General features: G+C 40.1%; 1 protein-coding gene across 4 annotated transcripts; it reads right to left on the reverse strand.

Annotated features, from left to right (window-relative positions):
• Positions 1 to 3,159: 3,159 nt before the first annotated feature.
• ENPP4 (ectonucleotide pyrophosphatase/phosphodiesterase 4) lies at positions 3,160 to 18,613 on the reverse strand. 4 transcript variants are annotated; one of them, XM_072832793.1, is made up of 4 exons: positions 18,435 to 18,613; positions 9,858 to 10,716; positions 9,018 to 9,188; positions 3,160 to 6,544 (listed from the first exon to the last, which is right to left on the reverse strand). In XM_072832793.1, exons 2-4 carry the CDS (start codon positions 10,681 to 10,683, stop codon positions 6,180 to 6,182), a joined length of 1,362 nt encoding a protein of 453 aa, XP_072688894.1. In that variant the 5' UTR covers positions 10,684 to 10,716; positions 18,435 to 18,613; the 3' UTR covers positions 3,160 to 6,179. The 4 variants fall into 4 exon arrangements, with proteins under 4 accessions (XP_072688894.1, XP_072688896.1, XP_072688895.1 ...); XM_072832795.1 differs by lacking the exon at positions 18,435 to 18,613 and adding an exon at positions 18,067 to 18,188; XM_072832794.1 differs by lacking the exon at positions 18,435 to 18,613 and adding an exon at positions 18,020 to 18,168.
• Positions 18,614 to 25,726: the final 7,113 nt, after the last annotated feature.

Genomic DNA, 25,726 nt, shown 5'->3' on the forward strand with positions numbered 1-25,726 from the left:
TTTATTTATTCATGAGAAACAGAGAGAAAGGTAGAGACACAGGCAGAGGGAGAAGCAGGCTCCATGCAGGGAGCCCAATGTGGGACTCGATCCCGGGGCTCCAGGATCATGCCCTGGGCCGAAGGCAGTGCGAAACTGCTGAGCTACCCAGGCTGCCCTAGATTTTCTATTTGATTTTGTATCAGTTTTGCTTAAGTTGTATTTTTCAAGGAATTTATTTTATCTAAATTGTCAAAGTTATTGGCATAATATTCCCTTGGTATTCTTTTGATATATGTAGGATCTGTAAGTGATGGCCCCTCTTTTATTACTGATCTTGCCAATTTGTGCTATCTCCCTTTTTTTCCTAAGTTAATCTTGTTAGGGGCTTATCAATTTTATTAAACACAATACCAAAATGTGACTTTATTAATTTTGTCTTTCCTATTTCATTGATTCTATATTATTTCCTTTCTTCCACTCACTTTGGATTATTTTCATCTTACTAGCTTTCTAAAGTGGAAGCTGAAATCATTGATATTGAATCTTTTCTCAAAGACAAGCATTCAAGGTTATAAATTTCCATCTAAATACAACATTAGCTGCATTCTACAGAATTTGGTATGCCATTTTAGAAGTGTATTGTTTAACGGATAAATATTCAGGGCTTCTCTGGATCCGTTATTGAATCAATTTTAATTCCATTGTGGTCAGAAAACATACTCTGTGAGATGTTTGCATGGTATATATAATTTTCTGTCCTTTTACTTTCAACCTGCCTTTGTATTTAAAGGGCAGACTACAAATAGCTGGCTCGTTTTTTCATCCAATCTGACAATCTTTGCCATTTAATTGGATGTTGCCTATTTACCTTTAGCTTGCAGATATGGATGATTTTCCATTTTGCTACCCCCCTCCACTATACTATATTGGTCTATAGTTCCACTTTGGGGATGCTACTTTTATCCCTGGTATAGTCATCTCAAAAACCATGGTATCCATGATATCCATAGTATAGTCACCTCAAAAACCCACGTATTTATTTCTAAAACATGTTTTATGAGGCAAATGTAACACTGATAATCAAACCTAATAAAGAGACACTAAAAAGGATTATCAAATTTTGGGTCTGGGCTTTTTCTGTATAATAGTTTATAATTTGTCCAATCTCTAATTAGAAATTGATCATTTCCTTTCTCTACTGAAATAAGTTTTGTTCAACTTTTTCCTGGGAAATTACCCATTTGATCTGTATTTTCAAACTTATTTGTGCCAAATAGTATAAAGTAGGTTATTAAGTGTTCTGCTCTTTTTCACATCGTGTTTTCTCTCCTTCTACACCTCCACCCCTCTTTTGATTATGTTGGCTTCCAGAATTTACAGATGCCATCAGGGGCTCCTTTTATATATTTCCCTGTTCTGATTCCTAGCCTCTTGATCCTTCACTTTTTTGGTAATTTCTCAATGCTTTAGGACAGATGTTTCATACTTTGTCCAGATTTTCTAGTCCTCGGCAAGAGCGCTGGTTTGAGTAATATGCTCCACCATTTTACTGGAAACAGAACTTTTACTATTTAGAAAAAAAAGGTTTCACAAAAATTTTGTGTGTTTCTCCTCAATAGAAAATTCGAACAATGTTTAAGTCTGTAATAGTCTGGGTCTTGCCAGTAGGAACAATCTTCTAAAACGTTTGTATAGTGCGGTTGTTTGGATTTGCTTTGGGGTTTCTTTTGATCCTTTCCACCACCCCCACCTATGAAAGTGAAGTAAGCAAGGCAGAGAGGAAAAACATGCTGATAGGGTCCCTGACAATTCATTGTATTAACATGCGAGGGCAGTCTGCACGGGAGGCCTCTGTAAACCATCATTCTAGGGCTGGAGGAGCTCACCAGATTGTTTATTTATTTATTTTTATTTTTTTATTTTTCAGATTGTTTATTGATGGTGAAATTCAGGTTTCTGCAGTCAAGGGGTAGAAGTTAAGTGGAAAAGTAGGCAGCTTGCCCGACAGTTTAGCTTGATTTTTGGGTAAGACTGCTTTTGCCAGTAATGCGGCCGTGAGACATGAGTCACAGGACTGAGCAGCTTCAACACCAGTCACCACCTGCACACGTTAGGATACAGAACTGTATTATACTATGATGATCAGCATGTTTGTGGGTTTTTTTTTTTTTTGCCTTAATATCTACTTCTTGAAAAATGTTAACTAAACCATTCAAGGAAAAAAGAAAATGTTTACAGAACAATGAAAAATGAAAATCCAAAGGGTTTATGCCAAAAAGCAAACCGGTCTTCTGCAGCCTAATTCAATTGGACCCAACAGGCTCATTTAGATTCACATGCTCCCTCAGTGTGTGTGCTGGGGAAGGGAGGATTGTAATGGTATCCAAGTACAGGCACCAAGGAAGCAGGGAGGCAGGGGGGAAAAAGAAGCTAGCATCTTAACTTCAGGAAGCACATGGCCTGGCAAATGGTTCTGTATCCCAAGATCTCAGCAGCAAGAGTCTAACCATGAGTAGACAGAAGTAATATGTTGGTATAAAGTTTCACCATTTCTGAGATGCTACAGAACTCTCTTCTAGAGTAAAGAAAGTACCTTTTCTTATTTTCTCCCAGAGTTCCTAGCAGTGTTCATGGAGGAGGAATACAGGAAATGAATTTATCACGCTGAACCACTAGACGAAACTTTGTTCAATCTATACTCAATGAGTATGGCTATTTACAAAACACTTAATCTTGGCTTTCTTTCCAGTGATGTCCTCATGCTAAAATACGTATTGATACATTATCTTTAAAATTTGGTTAAATGTTTTATAGTTGATCTTGGTTTTAAAATAATCTGTAGGGATCCCTGGGTGGCGCAGCGGTTTGGCGCCTGTCTTTGGCCCAGGGCGCGATCCTGAAGACCCGGGATCGAATCCCACGTCAGGCTCCCGGTGCATGGAGCCTGCTTCTCCCTCTGCCTGTGTCTCTGCCCCTCTCTCTCTCTCTTTGTGACTATCATAATAAATAAAAATTAAAAAAAAAATGTTTTAAAATAATCTGTAATGAATGCCTATATGGATTTTTGCAGTATTACTGGCTCATATCAACATCTATCACAGTATGTGTATTTTGCAGGGTGACAAATTTAAAAAAATCAGTAATATTGCATCCTGTATTTAATAATTATAGTAAAAATGTTTTTGGTAGATTTTATTCACATGTTTTAATCATAAACAAAGTCATTATGAACTCAGACAATATAGTCAAAATATATTTTACTTCAACTTAAGGCACTACAGATTTTTTTTAAAGCATACTCATGTCGTTTTATTTACACACTATTTTAAGAATGACAATAAAAAAAAACACACTTTCCATCCCATCTTTGTCCTTCATTTGTAACTTTATGCATTCACAATGAAGTGAAAACCCCTAAGTAAAAGGAATTAAATGCCATCATCCTTAAAGCTTACCAGATATGGATAAGAGAGGGAGACACCCAAGAACAATACAAAAGTATTTTTAATCCTTTAATGTTCCAAGAACTTATATTTAAATTCTTATACCAAGCTTAATGAAAGAACACAAAGTCTATAGTACACAGCATTGAAATAATTTATATTAGAATTCTATTGCTGTTTACAAGAACTTGCACATTAATAACAACAGAACTGTCCATGTAAGTAAATGCAGTTATTCTGAATTCACTCACTAAATTAACAAAAACCACTCAATACATTTTCCTACTGCGTTTGAGTATTACTGTCATAAACAGTTAAATGTTTCCTGTAGCCAAATACTTTCACCCAGAAAAACATGTCAAGATATTAGTCAATTACTTAACAAAATACAGACCAGAACCTTATTGCAAAAGGCTAGCTTACTAGAAAGATTTTCTCAGTGCACTAGAGGAGTCATTGGCTTTAATGGTGATAATTTTTTAAAGATACAAATGAATTAACACAAAGTTCAAAATAATATATAAACATCTCTTTGATTAAATAAATATGGTTTTGTCCCATCAGCATATATACAAAAAAGTTTATAATTTTAATTAAAGTTAGTATTTTGAGAATGGAATGAAAGACAAGAAAATAGGTTAAGTGTCTTGTTCAAAGTGTTAAGACATTGACAGGACATCCCTTCCTATTCCATCCTATATGAAATGCACTCACAGGCTAGATGCTCACTAAAACTCACAGCATTGCAAGGACCAAGCTCTACTGATCTAGTATAAAATATCCTGCAACTATTGTAGATACTTCAAAAAGTGTCTACTGTATTAAATGTGACTGTTGTTTTTCTTTTAAATGGAAATTGAAACAGGAAGAAATTTTTCTATTATTTTGTTCAGAAAAACAACCTCTAGGATAACTTTTACGGAAGGAAAAAAATGAAATAAACGTGGTCAAAAAGCAAAATTAGCGCTATTGGCTTTACTTCATTTATTTATTGTGCTGTTCTTAATAGTCAGCTTATGACCAATAGCATGAACTACTTATGCAGGCTGTAGAAATGATTCTCAAGAACAACAGATGCTGAATGAATACTATGATCACAAAATTAGCAGAGACCAAATAGGATGAATTATATGTTTGATGACTGGCACCATCGTTCTTGACCACCACAGGTAATCAGCATTTAACTCCGTTGCATATTTACTACAGATTTTTAAAAATCTGTAAAACAGTTACTTAGATTATTTTATATCGTCAAAACTTTAAACATCACACTATTAATTGCTTGTCTCAGGTCCTGATACGGTTCTTGAAGCCAATTTTTGCTTTACTAGATACAATCTAGTCTGCCACAACTCGGTTTCTGCATATTAGCTGATTCAATTAGAAAGTACCACCTAGCAAAGGTAGGATGGTAGTTCTTCAAAACAATTCCTTAGCTTTGAACATGTATGTTAAAAAAAAAATCGGAGCAATTATTTCTGTGAACCAAACACTGGAGAAAAAGCAGAGGCAGGACTCAGGCCTACAGAATGTTAACAGTGCTTAAGAGTTTACTCTGCCACTTAACATATGAACAGTGGGAAGGATCAAAAGATACCAGGTTCCATTTTAAATTTAACTACTCTATTGCCTAAAAAGTAAGGCATAAATATCTCAAAGGTAGATAGCAAAATCTCCTCCCCATTCTGACCCAATTGAAGCCAGACTTGTATTTGGTCATGAATTTTTTTTACACCACTTGGATACCTCTGGCTACAACATACAACATGAGGAAGCTAAATAGCTAACAAAAACTAACGAACTTTCTTAAGTTACAACTTTAGCTTGTGAGTCAGAAGAAAGTAAACAAATATGAAGTGCAAATATACTCTTTGCTGAGAGCCACATTCCGTGGGAATGTGGAAGTCAGCCCGCAGACCAGCTGCCTCTGACCACCTTCCGTCAGTCACAGGAAGTCTAGACATTCATAAGTGCAAACGCACTTGTGCACACACATACACACATACAAATGACTTACACAAAGGCATTAAGCACAGATTGAGAAAAGCAATTCTATTTTCTTAATTTCTTATCAGCAACAATCTTCAAAAGGTATCTTTTGTGGCTTCAATAGCTTACAAACCTTAACAACGACACAATGGTGAAGACTCAGGCTTTGTATCACATAGTCTTTGTTGTGTTTTTTTATAACAGCTTTTCTTAAAATAATTTCTTCCTATGCTAGATCTGTTCTGCCTGGATAACCAATTTTATTAACCACCACAGAGGTCTTCCTATGTCACAGGTTTACTTGGGATACAAACTCTATTAAAGTCATGAAATATAAAAATATAGAAAACTTTTCCTTCCTGATACACAAAATCCAAAATCCACTAATTGCATAAAGATTTCTGTTGTTTCAGTTACAAATATAAAAATTTATTAGAAAAGCATGCCTACTAAATTTTGGTATATTTTTATTTAAAAATGTGTCATCTTCATAGCAAAAAAAACCAGAGGCAATCATTTTTCTTAAAGTTTCTAGTTAGAGAAATAGTTTATGTTGACTTACTAGAAATTTTTACTATGGTCAGGGTTTTTTGTTAATTAGCTGATACACCAAAACAAAGCACAAGGAAAAACAAAGTAATTCTAGCATGCTTAGTCTAAGTTTTTTGTCTTTCAAGGTATATTTTTCATCCTTAGAACACCATTTTTTGAGTGTATCCTTGGTTTTGTGACTAATCAAAGATATTCCGTATAAACTCCAGCATGTTACTCAATTAAAGGATCATCGTCATCTTCTTGCAGCTGAAGTCGGGAAAATGGACGGGGTACAGACAGTCTATTCTGCATGATTATTATGAGGCATGTTAGTGTGGTTAAGACCAAGAGCGCACCAATAACAATTCCGATGGCTTCTGGGAGATTAATGCACCACTGGTCAACTAACAAACACTTCGTATGACCAAAGGTTCCATTATTGGGATGTGGTTTTAATCCCAGGATGTGGCACATCATTGGATAAATATCCACACTGTTAATTGTGCTTTGTTTGTAGCCTTTGTGAAATGCAGGACCGTGGGCAGCTAGAAATGGATGCATACTAGACAAAGAATTATCATAGCCATGGTCACCTACTGAAAAAAGAACAGAAAGTATGTTAGTTCTTAACAGAAAGACTGATTTTTCTATTACAAAATAACTTGCTTCTAGTGTAAATATATTGATTCTTGCCAGTGTAACTCTCATCCATTAAAATTGTAATTAGTGGGATGCCTGGGTGGCTCAGGGGTTAAGCTGATCCCAGGGTCCTGGGATAGAGCCCCTGCATCGGGTGATCTGTTTAGTGGAAAGTCTGCTTCTCCCTCTCCGAGCTCTGCTCTGACCCTGCCCCTGTTTCTGTTCTTGCTCTCAAATAATTAAATAGAATCTTTAAAAATTCTGATCACTTAAAACAGGTGAGGGTTAGAAATGAAATTTTCTGTGTTTTTCAACTCAGCCATGTCCCCTATTTCACACACACACCCCTTTTCCAAGTGATCATGACCTGAGTCTTTAAAAACTATTTCTTGGGACACTTGGGTACCTGAGCGGTTGAACTTCTACCTTCAGCTCAGGGCCTGATCCCAGGATCAGGGATCAAGTCCCTCATTGGGCTCCCTGCAAGGAGCTTGCTGCTTCCTCCGCCTGTGTCTCTGCCTCTCTCTCTCTCTCTGTGTCTCGCATGAATAAATAAATCTTAAAAAAACAAAACAAAACAAAACAAAAACACAACTATTTCTCAGCCTGATGCACCTTTCAGTGCTAGCCCCACTCATTTCACCCCTCCATTTCCAGCAGTGTGTGCATGCAAAGAGCACTAATGATTGTATAAAAAAAGAGAGAGAGAGAATAAGAGTGGCTGGGTGGAGGGTCCTGAATAACTAGGGAGAACAGAGGCGAGTAAAACCCATGAAGAGGGAAGAAGTGAATCTGCAGCCTACCTACATCAATTGCTCCTGTGATAAGAGGATTATGTAATACACTCCTGGTTTATCGATAATGAATGAATGCCTCAACCTCTGGAAGGCCAGGTGAGAATGTTGTAGAAAGGGTTCTTACACTGAATGCGAAGTCTAACCAGTTCACCTTTAACTCCAAATCGAACTCAGAAAAACATGACAGTCCTGGATAGAACCGCAATACCACATTCTCAGTTTTTAGCTTTATTTTGGCAAATACTGACTTTTAGTGTACACCTGTTGCACTGATAAGCTCCTGCTTTCTTAAGAAGTGCAAATGACTGAGTGGTGAATAAATATATCAGTTTGTGTTATATTATCCTTTAATTTCATGTTTAAAATATTTAAAAAAAGATTTTATTTATTTATTCATGAGAGACACACAGAAAGAGGCAGAGACATAGACAGAGGGAGAAGCAGGCTTCATGCAGAGAGCTGGATATGGGACTCGATCCCGGGACTCCAGGATCACGTCCTGGGCTAAAGGCGGCGCTAAACCACTGAGCCACCCAGGGATCCCTTGTTTGAAATATTTCATAATAAAAATAATGAATGTGATCAACAGAAGACACTATAGACATATACATACATATGTATATGTAATAGAAAAAAACTCTGTACCTCTGTATGGATAGTTTGTTTTTTCTTTTCTAAGTTTTTCCATGTTTTCTCAGTTTTCAACAGTGAGTACATAAATATAAATAACTTATAAACTCCCTTAACCTTTAGTCTTATATCCTTCTCTGAAGCTTCTGATTTGCTATAGATCAAGGATCTGCACACTGCTCAAGACAGCCCCTGGCCAAAATCAGCCTTCCACCTGCTTCTGTAAACAAAGTTTCATTTCAACACCCCAAATTGGTCTGTTTACAGAATGTCCAGGCTGCTTTCCTACTACAAAGGCAGAATTGAGTGAGAAAGACCAGCTGGCCTATAAAGTCTAACATATTTACTATCTGGCCTTTTACAGAAAAAGTATTCTGACTCTTGCTACAGACTACAAAGCCAGTTTTTAAAAGAAGTATTCAAACCAAATCTAACATATGGATAAATAGCTGGATAAATAAACTTGGGTTCAGGAAAGACCTGTAACTCACCCCTCTATATCTCCTCAGCTGGAGGAGAGATTTTGATACACCTCGTTTGTTTACTGGGTAGATTTCTGTTTGTTCACCTTCTAGTTCTCCTCCAGTGAAACAGCTACAGCGCTCAGGTACTTGGACAATGTTTAACACACACAAACAATTTAAAAAAGCATTTGAACTCAGAGATTCCCCTGGAATCTCTCCCTTTTTACTTTGTTGCTTTACTTCTCTCTCATTTTCTACAAATCAAGAGAACCAACCTTGAAAGTTACTAACAGTAACTGCAGTGTGGGTAAGAAAGTAAAACTACACCTCTGCCCTAAGGCCACCCAGCCTCCTCATCCAGGGGTCAAACTGTGGTTATAAATTTCTATTGAATGAAAACCTGAGAATTACCCAGTCAAAAAGTGAACTGGTTATACACTGTTAATATCTCTAAATTAAAGTACCTTGTTAACAGAACAATGTCACAACCTGTGATTTATCCCCAGAGTACAACAGAAATGTCTGAAATGAATACTTACATTTTGATAATGATTTATTTAACACAATTGTCCAGCCTTCATCAGCAACCAAAATAATAGGCTGAATTCGATCATTATGTTGGTAATGAAATCTGGCAGGAATCTCTTCTTTGAGATAAACGTTCATGTGAGGGTCACAGACTTTCAGTTTGTTATAAACCTCCGTGATATCTGGAAGAAAAAGGAAAACAGTCAAGGAAAAAAAGTCATGATTGGTTGATGAAGAAAAAAAAATTTCTAACTAGAATAACTGGAAATAAATCCTGAACAATGTCATCTATTAAATCATTTTTACTTCTTAAAAAAGCAGTGCAATAATAATTATGTGACATTGTTGGGGAGACACACACACACACACACACACACACACACACACACACCCCTCCCTTTATCTTTCCAGGCATTCTAGTATCTCTTTTTTCATTTTGTGATTCTCTCTGGTGGACTTTTATACAAAAGGGGACAATTTTCATGTATAGCTTCCTAAGTAAATAGAAAGTAGTTATATATTACAGCTAATTACTAATTCTAAGATCAATAGATAAATAGCATATCTCACACAAAAATCCAAGATCTTTCTTAAGGATAAAAATCTTCTTTTTCCATTAGGGTGAATAATTAAGAAATGTATCAAAAAGCAAAGAAGTAATCTCTTTGAACATGAACCTTAAGCTAACTGCTTAAAGACTTGTAAATTAAGGGGAAAAACATATAATTCCCACTCTGAGGAAGAATAGATGGTACTGCCCTACAAAAAGCCAGAGTTGTATTCTTTTACAAAACCCTCCCTCCTCATTCAGTTGCTCCCTTCAAATATCCCTCAGCTGAAAGGTTACTTACTTATCTTGGGAAGTAGGGCAGCAACTGGAGTCAAATCTACAAGAGTGTAGCTTGAATTATCAATGCAGAGATCCAAGTTTATCAGTCTCTCCTTTGAGCACTGGGTCATCCCATGATCACTTGTAATGATCACGTTGAGATTTTCCCACAATCCTAGCACCTTGAGTCTGTGGACTAGCTCACCAATGAGATCATCTATTCCTTTCAACACTCTGTACATGTTTTCTTTATCTTCAGGTCCGTATTTGTGGCCACTTGCATCTGGTTCTTCCCAGTAAAGTGTTGCAAAAGTGACCGGTGGGTTCGAATTCATCAGCCACATGGTAATGTTATTTAGTCTCTCCTCAAATGACACTGAAGAGCTATAATTCATAAAATAGGAAGGTGTGGTATTGTGAATGGGTACATCAGTGCCAGGCCACATAGCAGCAGCACTTGATCTGTTTTCCTGAAGCTGGTTGGTCACCCAAATAGGTTCTGCTTCATTCCACCAAAAAGGATCCTTGTCATCAAAGTCAGAAAAACGTTTCTTTGTGCTTGCATCATACATGGAATTAGCCACGATGCCATGGCTTTCTTCATACAAGCCTGTCACAATACTGTAGTGGTTTGGAAATGTTTTTGTGATAAAAACATTTTTAACATGCTCTACCAGGACTCCTTCTTTGATAAAATTCTGGAGATGAGGAAATTCATAGTCCTGTAGATAGTCAGCTCTGAAACCATCAAAGGACACCAGTAGTAACTTGGATGGCAAGCTATGGGAAGAGTTACCTCTATAACCAGTTATAAGTCCAGAAAATAAAAGTATTACTAGTAACTTCATAATGAATGTGTTGAAGGAAAGCAATCAGGGTTCCTAAAATATAAAAACACAGTTCATAAGTGGTAGTGCTGTTGTGACCTGGATTAAGTTTCAGAAATTTAGCCACTAGGCAAAGAGAACCACAATTTATTAACTTTCTATATGCTTTCATATCAACTTAAAATCAAATAATGTCATTTACTGAAAGTTAACTGAATAAAGCTAAAATTGGAAAGAAAAACAAAAATTGCCTTTACTTGTCCAATTTCCTATTTATGTATGTCCTACCCCGGCCTTCACACTCTGCAGGGGGTATGGGCCATTCTTATACTCCACAGAAATACTCCCGTTTGGTTGTCTTGCTTGTCTGTAGTAGCAGAAATTATTCTAAAGACCTAATAAGGTCAGGGGCGCCTGGCTGGCTCAGTCAGGGTAGCCAGGGACTCTTGTTCTTGGGGTGTAAGTTCACACCCCGTGTTAGGTATAGAGATTACTTAAAAATAAAATCTTTCAAAAAACTTAGTAAGAACGGATGAAAAAAGAAAAATGATCCTTTTGCACAAAACAGAAATAATACCAAGTCTTTAGAGGCTCCAGAGAGGGAGATTATGTTTCTAGTTTAGTAACTGGTAACCTCTGTTCCTTTTAAGCCACAGAAATAGGTAGAAATTCTACCATACGGGCTCACTGCCAGTTCCTGCTGAAGATATTGGCATTAAAAAAGGGCAAAGAGGGCAGCCCGGGTGGCTCAGCAGTTTAGTGCCTGCCTTCAGCCCAGGTGTGATCCTGGAGTCCCGGGATCAAGTCCCACATCGGGCTCCTTGCATGGAGCCTGCTTCTCCCTCTATGTCTCTGCCTCTTTCTCTGTGTGTCTCTCATGAATAAATAAATAAAATCCTTAAAAAGGGGGGGGGGGGACAAAGAAAGAAATATTATATGAGGAAAAAGACTCCACTTGTCTATACATTCCCAGTATTTACATAAGGTTAACAAACTGACAAAGCCTATAGGGACCTGACTGCCACAGTGACTTCTGAAGAAATCCAAGAGCTGTTGAGATGAACTTCACCAAATCCCTTAAACTTCCTTTTTACTATCAAGGATATAAGTATCTGCCTAATACCCGAGGCTCGCAGCTCTCTCTGCTTATTTACTTAGATAATCCACTGTTTATAAAAACAAGTTTCCCATAATAAATCTCCCTGCCTTCAGTCTCTATCATCTTTGGTCCTTCAGAAAACAGCACAGGGGACTTAGATAGGACAGGGTATCTCTTTCATAGTAATAGGAGAGAAGCAGCTAAGGCTGGGTAAGCTAACAAGTCTGAGGGTTGGGGCTGAAGGGAGCCTTATTCTCTTGCTACAAAAGGTAGGGGCAACTACTCAGAGGAAGTAGGATGGCAAAAGGTTCGAGGGTTTGAGAAACAGAGAATGTCTGAAATGGCCAACAGGGAGGATGGGAGAGTACAGGGCAACAGGAGGACTGGTGGTCGAGGCTGACAGTGGGGGTCATGAGTTTTTAGTGACACTGTTGACAGGTTTTTCTCTAGCTACTCAGGGGCCCTGGCACAGGCCTGAACAATACCGGCAGCTGATGCTGCCTGTACTTAAGACTCTGCCAGAAACTGAAGTATAACGAAGAAAGTTGAAGATCCTGACTTAGGAGCGGTTAAAATCTGAACTGCAGCATCTACGCTGAAACGGATATAGATGCGTGAAGGAGAAGGCTTCTGGACTAGAGGTTCTGAGGGAAGCTGCAGGGATGTGAGGCTGTAGTCAGAAAGAGGAGAGTGAATTCCGTATTTCAGAGTAAGAAGACCCAAGGTTTGGCCGCAGGTGTGTGCACCTGGAGGTCCTGGGGAGAGGCAGCGACGTGCTGACATGATGATTAAGTTCATGAGCCATTTATTGTGTGTTCTTTCTCCCAACTAAACCGCAATTACTTGAAGGCAAAGACTTTTCCTTCAAACATACCAGCTAGGTGATCTGTGTGTGTACGCATTCAAACATTTGTTGACTGAAGCTGTGACCGTCTCAGAACCAGGGACTTAAAATTGTGAAGACCAAAGGCACAGGATCTTGTCTGGGAAGGACTCTGGGTCCGTAAAGTCTACGATTTTCACCTGAGATGGGCTGCCTTCTGCCTGTCGGGTATGGATCATCTGTTGCTAGTGTCATCCATGAAACCAAAAATAGTACGAATAACAAAATCAAATCACCTCTCCAAAGAGAAGGGTAACGAACAATCATGTTTGGTATAGGAGACACACTGAACAGACACAGCCTCAGCCACAGCTCAGTAATAACAACTCTTAAGAATTGAGAGAATGGCATTTCTCTTTTCATTCATTATTTGGTGTCCCCAACCTAGTGCTCATGCACAACTCACCCCCTCCCTCAGACAGTCAGTACAAGTTCAGTCACACACCAATATCATGCAGGCTGCTGCCCTAGGTTCCAGCAACCTGAGAACTTGTGTGGAGGTCATGCTGGTCTCCATGAAAGCTTGGATTGAGCAGATTCCCTGTTTTCTCTGAGAATAGATACTTTCCCATACATAAATATTTGTTTCCAGTAGGAGTTGGAAGAGCAAATAGGTTGTACAGTATCTTAAAGATGCTCATAAATCAATTAAAAAACAAAACTGTCTTTATTTACTGCCCTGGCTCTTTCCCTCAGTAACCAGTTTACATACCACACCAAGTCCACCGAACAAACTATTCTGCTGGCAAGTCAAGTTCTGATATATGTCAAACTGCATGCATTCTCTGCACCTCCAAGTCTTTTTCCTTTCCTTAGTTCCCCATCCTTTAAAACAGCTTCCTCATTCTCTTGACAGAACTGCTCTGAGTAAACCATAGGTGCCAGCCTAGTGTTGATTCTATTCACATACCATCTACTACAGCAGAGTAGACCTAAAATTCAGAGGGGACTTCTTACAAGTGCAGCTGCCCAGTCTTTACACCTAGGAAAGTCCAATTCAGTCAGGCCAGTGTAGAAGCCAGGAACGTGCATTCTCAACAGCTACCCATTCTTTTCCATCTTTAGTGTGGCGTACCTCTTAAAGCCCATATTACTTCCTGTGGGAGCACTTCTCTCTCTTATGTGACCTTCCTACCTTCTTCACCCTCCCCTTTCTCACCTCACGTCTACTCCCAACTTAATCTTCCTGGGCGTAGCTCTGTTCATAGCACTCCCCTAAAAAAAGTCCAAGGACTTCCCCTGTCTATACAAACACTTCAGCCCGGAAAGAATTCAAGCCCTACAGCATCCAGGCCCAACCCACATGCAAATTACTGTGAAACAGTTACAGAAATCATTGCCAACCATACTTTCCTTTCACCATATTTCACCATCCCCATCTTCTTCAAATGTATTACAAAGTCATGTAAACTATAACAGCCATTTTTCTAGGCGACCTAGAGGTGACCTATAATAGCTCTTCAGTGACAGCTGTGCTCCCAAACGTCCTGAAGTTACCTCCTGCAACATGAAGTCTTGCCTAAACACTCTTTTAGGTTTTTTTTTTTTTAATCACTCAATACATATCTAATATAATGAAGACTATACAACAAAAATGTATGTATGTGCCATGTATCAGGGAATATGGGCTTTATACTTTTCAAATCTATAATACAATAGGGGCATAAATAATCAAAGTAATGAATCAGGCTGTCATCCTGAAAGAACAAAGACAAGGGTGAATGAACTCTGTTCTATAATACCAAAACTTCTTTGTAATGCTGTGCTTGAGAGCCATACATCCTAAAGTTGTTTTTAACACTAAGCCCTTTGATGAATTACTACAACTGAAATATTATAGTATGTCCAAACCTTCTTCAACAGAGTCATCTCTAAGAACAGAGAGGTATCAAAGCAATTCAACAAATGGTGCCTGGACAGCTGGATATCCATTATGCTAGAGAATGAATCTGGAACCCTCATCTTATCCTATACACCAAAATTAACCATAAATGGTTCATGGACCAAAATTTAGAGCTAAAACTATAAAACTCTTAAAAGAAAATACAGAAGTATATCTTCATGACCTTGAGTTAGGCAAAACCTTCTTAGGTACAACACCAAAAGAACAAGTGATAAACAAATAAATAAATAAATAAATAAATAAGACTTCACTTTTGTGCTCTAAGGAATACCATGAAGAGAAAAGACAACCCACAGAATGGGAGAAAATATTTGCAAATCATCTCTAAGTGATCTGTACTTAGAATATGTAAATATTATAACTTAAAAATAAAGTCAAATAATCCAATTAAAAAATGAGCAAAGGATCTCAAAGATATTTTTCCAAAGATATACAGGTGGCAAATAAGCACATGAAATGATGTTCAACATCATTAGTCATCAGGGAAATGCAAATCAAAACCACAATGAAATAGCATTTCAGACCCACTAGGATGGAGAGAATCAAAAAGACACAGAACAAGAGTTAGTAAGGATACAAAGAAACTGGAACTTTTATACAGTGCTGGTGAGAACATAAAGTGAGAGAGCCACCTGGAAAACACTGTGGCAGTTCTTTAACCAGAGTCACCATATTATCCAGTATACGCCCTAAAGAAATTAAAACAGATGCTCACACTAAAACATAAATGTTCACAACAGCATTATCTTTAATGGCCAAGAAGTGGAAACAACTCAAATAGGCCATCAGGTGATGATAAATGGATACATAACTTTTTTTTAAGATTTTATTTATTTATTCATGAGCGACAGAGAGAGAGAGAGAGAGAGAGAGAGGCAGAGACACAGACAGAGGGAGAAGCAGGTTCCCTGCAAGGAGCCTGATGTGGGACTTGATCCTGGATCCCGGGATCACTCCCTGAGCCGGAGGCAGATGTCCAACTGCTAAGCCAATCGGGCGTCCTGATAAATGGATAATAAAATGTGGTCTATCCATACCATGAAATATTATTTGACAATAAAAAGGAAGGAAGTGCTAACATACACTACAAGTGGATAAACCTTGACACACTAAGGGAAAGAAGGCAATCATAAAAGATCTCTTAATATATGACTCTTTAGATGAAATGCCTAAGTCAGGCAAATCTATTAGAGATGGAAGTACATTGATAGTGTTTGTGGCAAGGGGTTGGGGAGAAATGGGGAGTAAATTACAATGGTATGAGGTGTCTTTTTGAGGTGATGACATGTTCTCATATTGACTGTGGTGATGATCCCACGACTCCATTAAACTGTACACTTCAAATAAAGTGGATAGTGTGTGAATTATATCTCAATAAAACTATTATATTAACAACAAAAAAAGAGGGAATGAAATTGTAATCCTTTTTAAAAAGCATCTGAAATGCCCTGCCAAAAAACAGTAAACATCTTTGTGGTCTCATTTTATGCCTCAAATTATGTGAAATTTGTACTCCATAACAGACTTGGGTTTTTTAACATGAAAATGTTTTATAACACCTTCCAAATGCAAAAACAACAGCAAAATAAAAACCTTTGACCTCTCTCAAAATACATATAAAATCCTTCTTCCCTAAATCTTGAAGGAAAAAAAAAATGATGCTCAAAGTACATGTGCTATTTATTCTGGGGTTCAGGAATACATTAGCACACTGTTAGGATCCTTGTCCCCAGGCTTAGAAGCAGAGAGGAAAGATTGGGGCAGCCCCAGATGGTTCAGCGGCTTAGCGCCGCCTTCAGCCCAGGGTGTGATCCTGGGGTCCCAGGATCGAGTCTCATGTCGGGCTCTCTGCATGGAGACTGCTTCTCCCTCTGCCTGTGTCTCTGCCTCTCTCTCTCTCTCTCCCTTTGTGTCTCTCACGGATAAATAAATAAAATCTTAAAAAAAAAAAAAAGAAAGATTATAGGCTCTGAAATCAGAATGATCCTGTAACTTGAGCTCACATTTACTAGATGCACAACTGTGAGCAAATCTAACTTCCCCAGACTCAGTTTTGGCGTTTGTGAAATGGGGAGGCATATTCTGTTCTAGAACAGGCCCTCAAATTTAGTTTCTTTTTATCCATTCTAGTTACAAAGCCATTAGGTTAGGAAAAAGTCTGTACTGCCACAGGCAGAATAATACAACTGTGCAACCCTAAAATAATTAGAAGTAATTTAGCTCAATGCTTTTTTTCTTACTTGTGATAGAGCCGAAGTCCGGTGACTGGCCAAGCTCAGAGAGCAATTTAGTAGCTTTACTATGCACTTACTAATTCATGCCCTCAACAAGTCTACAAGTCTAGTGACACCAAGCTAACAAGACTAGTCATAAATTCCAAATGATTACCAGGACTTTTCCTGCCAGAACGTGTTCATCAGCAGTGCCTCTATCTAGGTCTACTGCATTTTCATTCTAACAGCAGGTGTTAATCTATAAACAAAATGCCAGTGGAACGTTCTCAAGTAGTTTTCAAGGGATCAAAATCACTGTTAGATCACTAAACTTTGAGAAAAACTCTGTAATTAAAAAAAAAAAAAATAGTGGAGGGAAGAAAAAAAAAAAAAAGCAGACTCATCTGGACTATACCCAAACATCCCAACAGTAACTAGAACTAGTAGGTAGTCATCTTTAGTTCAGGAGGTGAAATGTGCTGGATCTCCCGTGGGATGACTTTTTTACCTGGATGGAATGCATGTCAGGCAATCCCTACCGGCATTCTCAGCCCAAGTTAAGTGGTGAGAATAGAGCGGTTACAGGAAATGGTGAAAGACACTGTCAGCATCAGCTTTATAATACGAAAGCCCTATTCTAAAGACTTTTTATACTGCTTTAAAATAAAATAGCATTGTCTATGGACATGGGAAACTTTGGTGGTTCCCTCTAGGTTATTATTTTCTTAGCGTTCTAAGGAAAAAAAAAAAAACAAACTACCCTCTGCAGGACTTTCTCAATCTTAAAAATTCTAGGATTCTAAATAATTCTGCCATTTTCAGGGCACACAAAATTCTCTAGTATCTCCAGAACAGCTACACTTCCTTCCTACGGAGTAAAATAATCCGTCACGGTGCTTGTGTCGTCACCGACATTTCTCCCAAGTTCTATTCAGTAGCTAATCTAAACTACAGAAAATATCTCCTCTTTGCTTGCAAATGAGCTTCACTGCCTTGAAAGGGCCTGGAACGCCTTGGGGGCGAGCGGGGCGGGCAGTTTTATTTTTTTTTCTTCCCTCCACTTTTTTTTTGGGGGGGGGGGGTGGAAACAAAAGAAAACCGTAACATTCACCAACGGAGCATCTGCCTGCCTAGGACACTGGCAAGTTTTCAGGCTGAGGTCCCACCCTGCAGATCACCTGGTGGATGGGCAACGGCAACCGCCCTGCGGGGTCAGACCTGGTCAAGCCTGTCTGCAGCCGTACCGTGTGCGACGTTACCTGTCTGAGCCTCAGTTTCCGCATCTGCAGAATGGGGACACTCTTACCCCACGGGGTAGCTACGCCGAGAGGGGCAGCATGTGCTTCGCGCGCTGTCCAGCCAATCAAAAGCACCTAAAGGGTCATCTTCGCTTTCTGGTTTTCTAGGAAATCCGTTCTCCAGTGTGATGACGTAATGGCCATCAACTCCGATCCAATGCCCCGCCCCCCGCCCCCCGCCCCCCGGGCACCTGCCGACCGCCCCGCACCCCGCCGTCCACCTCGCCCGGCGCAGGGCGCCCCCTCCCGGCGGCCCCGCCCGCGCCCCGGGGCCCGGCTGCTGAGCCCCAGGACCTCGGGCGTCAAAGCCCCGGGCGACCGACCGAGGAGGGGGCGGCACCTCCCTGCGGAAGGCCGGCGCCCCACGCGCACTCACCAGCTGCGGCCGGCGCGGACCTCGGCGCTCGTGGGCCGCGGGGCCAGCCGACCCCAAGGGACACGCGCGAGCCGAGACCTTCCTGCGGCGCCTGCGCAGTAGCGGCCCGCCCGCCCCGCGCCGCGGTTAGCAGCCCCTCCGCCCCGAGGACCGCGCGGCCGGGTGCGCTCCGGGTGTGCGCAGCCGCCCGCCGCCCGGGACCCAGCGCGGCGCGGGGCGGGGGAGGGGGCGGGGCGCAGGCTGAGACGTGGCCTCGGATTGGCTGCCGCAGCCGCGTTAAATGTAACCGCCATGGCGATTGGCTAGAGGCAGGTACCACCTGGCGACAGCTGCCTCGGAGGGTTGCGTGGGACCTGGCGTGGGCTAGAGCCTGTCCTCCAGCACGCCCCTCTCGTGTCACCCTGGGCTGGGCGCCCTTCAGGAGACGTGACACCCGGCGACTCCCGGAAAGGACCCTGGCCGCTGCCAAGCGCAGTCCGCTCCTAAGTAGTGGGCCCCTGGGCACTTCGGCGTCCGCAGGAAAAATAACTGTGGCTGCGTGCACTAGGGTCCAGCACAGGTGTGGAGCCGCGTCAGCTCGTTCCGGTGAATGGAGATAAACGCGGTGTGATTCTACCCAAAGTACCTGTTTGACTGGAAAACGGAGCACCTTTCCTTGCGAAGTTAATTGTAGGCAGTTTACAAATAAGGTCACAAGAAACACAGAAACACCATCTTTGCAATAGGGAGCCCGCTGAGAAACGCGCACGTCTTTTGACTTGCATATGGGCTTGTGCCCCTGCCTGTAAGTGGAGGCTTAGTTGAACAGATTGCATCTGTAAGCTTACTAGTAGAAAGAGAAATGAGCCAAACATTTCTTTGTTAACGCTTGAGTTACCCAGGCATAATTGGTAAAGTAGAGGTTATCCCTTTGCTCTTTGTATTTGCGGTGCTGAATGCAGAGTCGAAAAGGAACTCACTAAATGTTTATCGAATATAATGGAACTTTTAAGTTGCTCTGGGGTCATGCCTCCCCTCACTTTAAAATGCAAGCCCTGAGAGCCTTTTTTTTTTTTTAAGATTTTATTTCTTTAATCATAGAGACACACAGAGAGGCAGAGGCACAGGCAGAGGGAGAAGCAAGCTCCATGCAGGGAGCCCGACGTGGGACTCGATCCCGGGTCTCCAGGATTACGCCCTGGACCGAAGGCAGGCGCTAAACCCCTGAGCTACCCAGGCATCCCCTCACCCCTTTTTAAAAAAGATTTTTTAAATAAAGTTTTTACTTTAAAAAAGATTTTATTTATTCATAAGAGACACAGAGAGAGGCAGAGACATAGGCAGAGGGAGAAAAAATTATGTTTTAGAATAGCAAGTATAGCATGCTCTTCTATTTATGAGGGGGCAGGGATGGAGGGAGGGAGAGAGCTGTTATTATAATCATAAAAGAGAAACCATTGGGGCACCTGGCTGACTCAGTTGGTAGAGCATGTGACTCAGTTTCGAGGTTGTGGGTTTGAGCCCCATATTGGGCATAACAGTCACTTAAAAAATATCATCTTTAGGGACACCTGGGTGGCTCAGAAGTTGAGCAGCTGCCTTTGGCTCAGGGTGTGATCCTGGGGCCCTGGGATCAAGTCCCATATTGGGCTCCCTGCGAGGAGCCTGCTTCTCTTTCTGCCTGTGTCTCTGCCTCTTTCTTTGTGTGTCTCTCATGGATAAATAAATAAAATCTTAAAATATATATATATATTCTTTAAGGGGAGCCTATGTGACTCAGTCAGTTGGGCATCAACTCATTTTTTTTAAGATTTTTTTTATTTATTCATGAGAGACACACACACAGAGATAGATAGAGAGAGAGAGAGAGAGGCAGAGACACAGGCAGAGGGAGAAGCAGGCTCCCTGAAGGGAACCCGATGTGAGACTCGATCCCGGGACTCCAGGACCATGCCCTGAGCCAAAGGTAGGCGCTCAACCGCTGAGCCACCCAAGTGTCCCCAGACCTAATTTTTAATACCCACTCTGACACTCAGTAGCTCAGCCATCTAGGGTCAGTGTCTCGCTCGACCTAGTTGAGCCTCCAATTCCTCATCTGCAGAACCAGCCCTTTTATAGTACCAGCCTCTTAGGATTATTGTCAAATAAATGAGACAAAGCAAGTCAAGTACCCAGTGCAATGTCTGACACATGGTAAGTGTTAGTGATTATTATCACCATGACCAGAAAAACCATTCCCCAACCTGAACAGTAGTCCGCAAAAGTCTGAGTTCCAGAGGAATTTATGTAATGTCCAATTTAGTGGCACTTAAATTTTCTGGCATCTGGTGCACACGATTGCTTGAAGAGTAGACAAAACTGACTTTCACAAAAGTTAGATGTGTAGTGGAGACAGCAACTGGTTAGGCATTGGGGAGAAAGGCTCCCTTCATCCAGGCCACTGCCTGCATAGCTGGGTGAGATCAGGGAATCCTACGCAGCCTGGTGTCTGTCTTATAGATGATGTGGTTGAAGACAGGGGGACAAAATGATTCATAAGGATCTTTTGGCACCGAGCTTCTGTTATCCTTCAAATATTTACTATTTTAACCATAACTGAAAACTTGTTTCAGATGAACATAAATAATAAGGGTATTTATAATCTCATGAAATAGAAGTCCATAGGTAGGATAGGCTTTGGGACTGATTGAATTAGCACCTCAACAATGTCACCACGTACTAGATTGTTTCTAACTCTCCACTGAGCTACTAACAGACTTGGCTTCTGGTTCCTCTAGTGGTAAACATAAAAGTAGCAACAGGATCTGTATGATTCATTTTTCACTTCCTCTGGACAATAAAGTGAATTCTAGGTTTCTTTTCTCCTTCTCAGAAGTCTCCAGCCACCATCTCTTTCTCTTACTTTGACTAGAACTGTGTCATATGCCCAAATTTAAGCCAGCAAAGAATGTAGAATTACCAGGGGATCAATTCAGTCCAAACCCTGAGCCGAGATCTTTCCCAAACTGTGCCGTTTTTCTCAATGAGAATGAAGGGGAATAAGTGCAGGTAACTCTCCCACAAACCACATTATAGAGTTACTGGAGGAACTTACTGATAATAAAACAAAATATAACAATATCTTAAATTCTTCTTTTCCAAAGTGATTTGAAACATACATAATGTTTTATTTAACAGGCAAAATGATGACATTTATAATTTTCTTGAAAAAGAAATCTTATATGCATCTTAGAAATATGGAGAAAGTTTAAACGTATTTTGTGTTAGAGATTAAAATGGGAGCTAGGAACAATGATCTAAACTCATCATTTACAAATGAATGTTGTGCCTCAGAGAATTGACTTGGCTAAATATACAAAATTTAATTGTAATTAAGAACCTTTGACCCCTGGCCAATGTCAAGTTGGGAAGCAGTATGTTGAAGGTAGTCTCTTCTTTTTCCTCCCATTTATTAGCCTCAAGATTTAGCATTAGCGTAACATACTTTAAAATTTGTATCCTGCTTTTGTGATCAAAGACAGAGCTCTTTAAGAAGCTACTTTTTTTTTTTTTAAACTCCTAATTGGGGTGCATAACTCATTGCTGGAAGGGATGGGTCAGAAATTAGAAGTTACAGAAAAAAAAGTTTCAGAGGAAAAGCCACACCCTTCCCAAAGAAAAACAATTCCTATCCACTGCTCAGTCTCCTTAAATAACAAAACCGAAACTAGTGAATAGAATTTCAAATCACTAGAAGGGTATTTTAAGTTCCACTTTTTAATACATATTAGATGTTACTGTAAACACAATACAAGTTTTATCTTTAATATAAAGGGGAGTGGGGATCCCTGGGTGGCGCAGCGGTTTGGCGCCTGCCTTTGGCCCAGGGCGCGATCCTGGAGACCCGGGATCGAATCCCACATCGGGCTCCCGGTGCATGGAGCCTGCTTCTCCCTCTGCCTGTGTCTCTGCCTCTCTCTCTCTCTCTGTGACTATCATGAATAAATAAATAAAATCTTTAAAAAAAAATATATAAAGGGGAGTGGAAAGGACTGGGGGTGGGTCATAGTACTTCAGTGATTTTGAAAGTTTAACTAAAACTTTCCACCCACCCCATTTTCTGCAAGATTACATTTTAACAATCTCAATCAAGTAAGATTGTAAACTATTGTTAAATACTTCTGTTAAATGTGATTCTATATTATCCATCATGAACAAGTATTAGATATTTCTCACTCTCAAGGAATTTTTTCAAGAATTTAATAAAGTGGTCCAAGAAACAGTATAAATTCTTTTGAGGCTTTTCTAGGTAGAAAGCAAAGTACTAATTTTTAAAAAAGATATAAAAATGGGTAAGATTCAGTTCCTGCCTTCCTTCAAGGTAGCTCTCATCTAGAAAGGTGAATGGAGAAGATACCTCTCTGTTGCTTTTGCCCACGTGGCATTCATTTCCTTTTCTTCTGGGGGTTCCTCCAGGAACCACTTCATTTTCAATTTTAGTCTGTGAGAGTCATTTGGGGCTGACCACATCTTTCCTCATCCCCAGCATGGAGGCCCAGGGTAACCAACTATCCCAGTTTGCCCTGAACCAATGGGGTTCCTGGGGCATGGGAAACCAGAAGAATCCCAGGCAAATTGGGATGAGTTAGTCGCTCTTTGACCCAAGCCTGGCCTATTAGAGCCAACTCCACTCCCTTGACCACAGGAATTGGTTCGATGATGGGGACATGTCCAAGACCAGACCAAAAAGACTCAGTCCTGAAACTTTTGTTGAAACAATTTAGAACTAGTCTTTCAGCAGCCACTGCTAAATAGGTAGACTATAAACCTACCCCAGGTGCTGGTGATCATTGTTGTCACCGTAAATGGAAAGTCTACCTGGGAATAAAGCCAACACAGAGAGCGTGATACTTGATGACTTCAAGCACTTGGATCCAAGTTTACCTAAAGCTCCATGGCTGGGTTTTTCCAGTCACATGATTCAGTAAATTCTTCTTTTGTTTAAGTTAGTTTTAATTGGGTTTCTATCACTTACATCTAAAGGGGCAGATAAGAAAAGCAAATATTTGCTTACATTACTGTCAAATAAAGTAAATGCTATAAGGGAAGCCCAAAACAGGGAGCGGTTAAATCATGCAGAGGTTACATTCAGGTGCATGAATCTGGAAATGGATGAAGAATGAGCTGGGTTTTGATTAGTTCGCACAGTTAAGATGGTGAAGCAGTTTTCTATGGCTGCTATAACAGATTACTACAAATGTTTTATCTTATGGTTTTGGAAGCCAGAAGTTTAGAACACATTGGCAGAGCTGTGATCCTTCAGGCAATTCTCAGGAAGAAGCCATTTCCTTGCTTTTTCCAGCTTCTCAAGACCAAATACATCCCTTGACTTGTGGCCGTGTTCTCTGTCTCCACGGCTAGCAATGCAGCATCTTCTCATCTCTCTCTGACTCCAACTCTCTGCCTCCTTTATTTTTCCTTATAAGGAACCTTCTGATTACCAGTAAGTTAGGCCCACACAGGTAACCGAGGACAATATCTCCCCATCTCAAGATCCTTACCTTAATCACACCTGCAAAATTCATTTTACTCTGCTGGTAACAAAGTCACATATTCTGGGGGTTAGCATGTTGACATCTTTGGAAAATTGTTAATATCAGCAGGGGCGCTAAGATAACTGTTGGTCCTTGAAAATAATTCCATTTTCCTGGAAAACAATGATACATATTTGGGGAGCCATCGGGATGAAGATGGTACAGGTTGATTAAAATTACATTATTTTGTACATAACAAGGGAGTTATACCTAATTTGGTAAAGGGGTATGAAGCACTGTGCTATTTGTATTGTGGGAATGGGAGTGAGTATCACATTATCCCTGCCCTCAAATAGACTAGGGAAGACCTCCAATTATAGAGGCACCACATTTGCTCTGATAGTTCCTGTTTCTGTTTTCTCACATAAATATTCATAAATATTCCCCCTTTCACTTTCCAAACTGTCCTGGCCTGGATGATGAACTGTGTATATGGTCACCCTCCTTAAGCACCATCATCCTCAGTATTTATTGAATATTGCCAGGTAGCTGCTCTGTGTGAGGCTCTGGAGAAAAACAAGAGACAAGGGCAAATTTCTGTGTTCATGTTGTTTATCACCTAGTTTTACAGTCCAAAGATGTTTGTAAAGTGATAAGGTAGCACCAAAATTAATTGGTCAAGCAGGCAGCAATGTAAGGGCGATGCAAGAGAAACAGAAGAAAATAGGTTCTTCAGATAATAAGAGCGATAGGAAGAGAGATATCCCTGCAGGTGGGATAGACTGGTTGGCTGGTGGACCTGCAAGTGTGGTAAAGCTTGTGGAGATAGGCAAGAGGGTAGACTGAACCTCGATCACTTGTTTGTCAGTAGGGATGGAGGAAAACATCATTGTCTTATGTTTCATTCCCATATTTCATTGAATTTCATTGAATTCAATTTCTTTGAATACAAAATACTGTGTTAAGAAGCCCTATTATTTGATGTATCACTAAGAAAAATTGTAGCCAATCAGCTGTAAGGTACATTCTGGTTTCAGAGATGTTAAAATGTAGAGGGGAATGTGCATATTGAAATCACCAAGATAATATCTCTGCTCAAAGGTGAAGACTTTTGCTAACGTGGTATATCTCTGGATTTATATAGGTTTAATTACTTTACAACTTTTTTGTTGTTTGGTGTTTCCAATCAGTTGATCATTTTACAGCTTTTCTACCAAGGATATTCAGAATCTCTCTTAAACTATGGAACTATGAAACAATGTGTGTAGAATTTAATAAACATCTCTCCTAACAGTGTGATTTAAAGAATTCTCTTTAGTCATACATAAATCCTCTCTAGGGTTCTTCCTGGAATTTCCAGAATTAGTATAACTCTTTTAGGATATTTTAAGAAGCTGAATATTTTCATTGGGTTAAGCCCAGATAGAGTAGTGTATTAGTTAACTAACACATTTACATTCATTAGTTTACTGTTTCCCAAACTCGCCAAATCACAAAATCACCTGTGGCTTTTGTTAAAAATGTCCTAAGGTCCATTTTTAGACTTGGGTCCGGTAAATCTTATGGGGCATCTGAGAACTCTATTTTTAATAAACACTGGATGTTTCACAATGAGACATATTCAGAAAATATTGGGTTAGGTAGTAGTTAGTAGCTTGGTATGCTGCTGTGTTACACAGTGGAGTGTAGCTAACAGGCCAGCCACCAAGGGGAACCTTGGATCTGGAAAGAGGCTATTGTATGATAGGATACTGAAGTCCCTAAGGGGGGACTTCTGCACTAAATATAGAAAAATCTCAA

Source organism: Canis lupus, chromosome 7 (assembly GCF_048164855.1).
Source record: "Canis lupus baileyi chromosome 7, mCanLup2.hap1, whole genome shotgun sequence".
Taxonomy (NCBI): domain Eukaryota; kingdom Metazoa; phylum Chordata; class Mammalia; order Carnivora; family Canidae; genus Canis; species Canis lupus.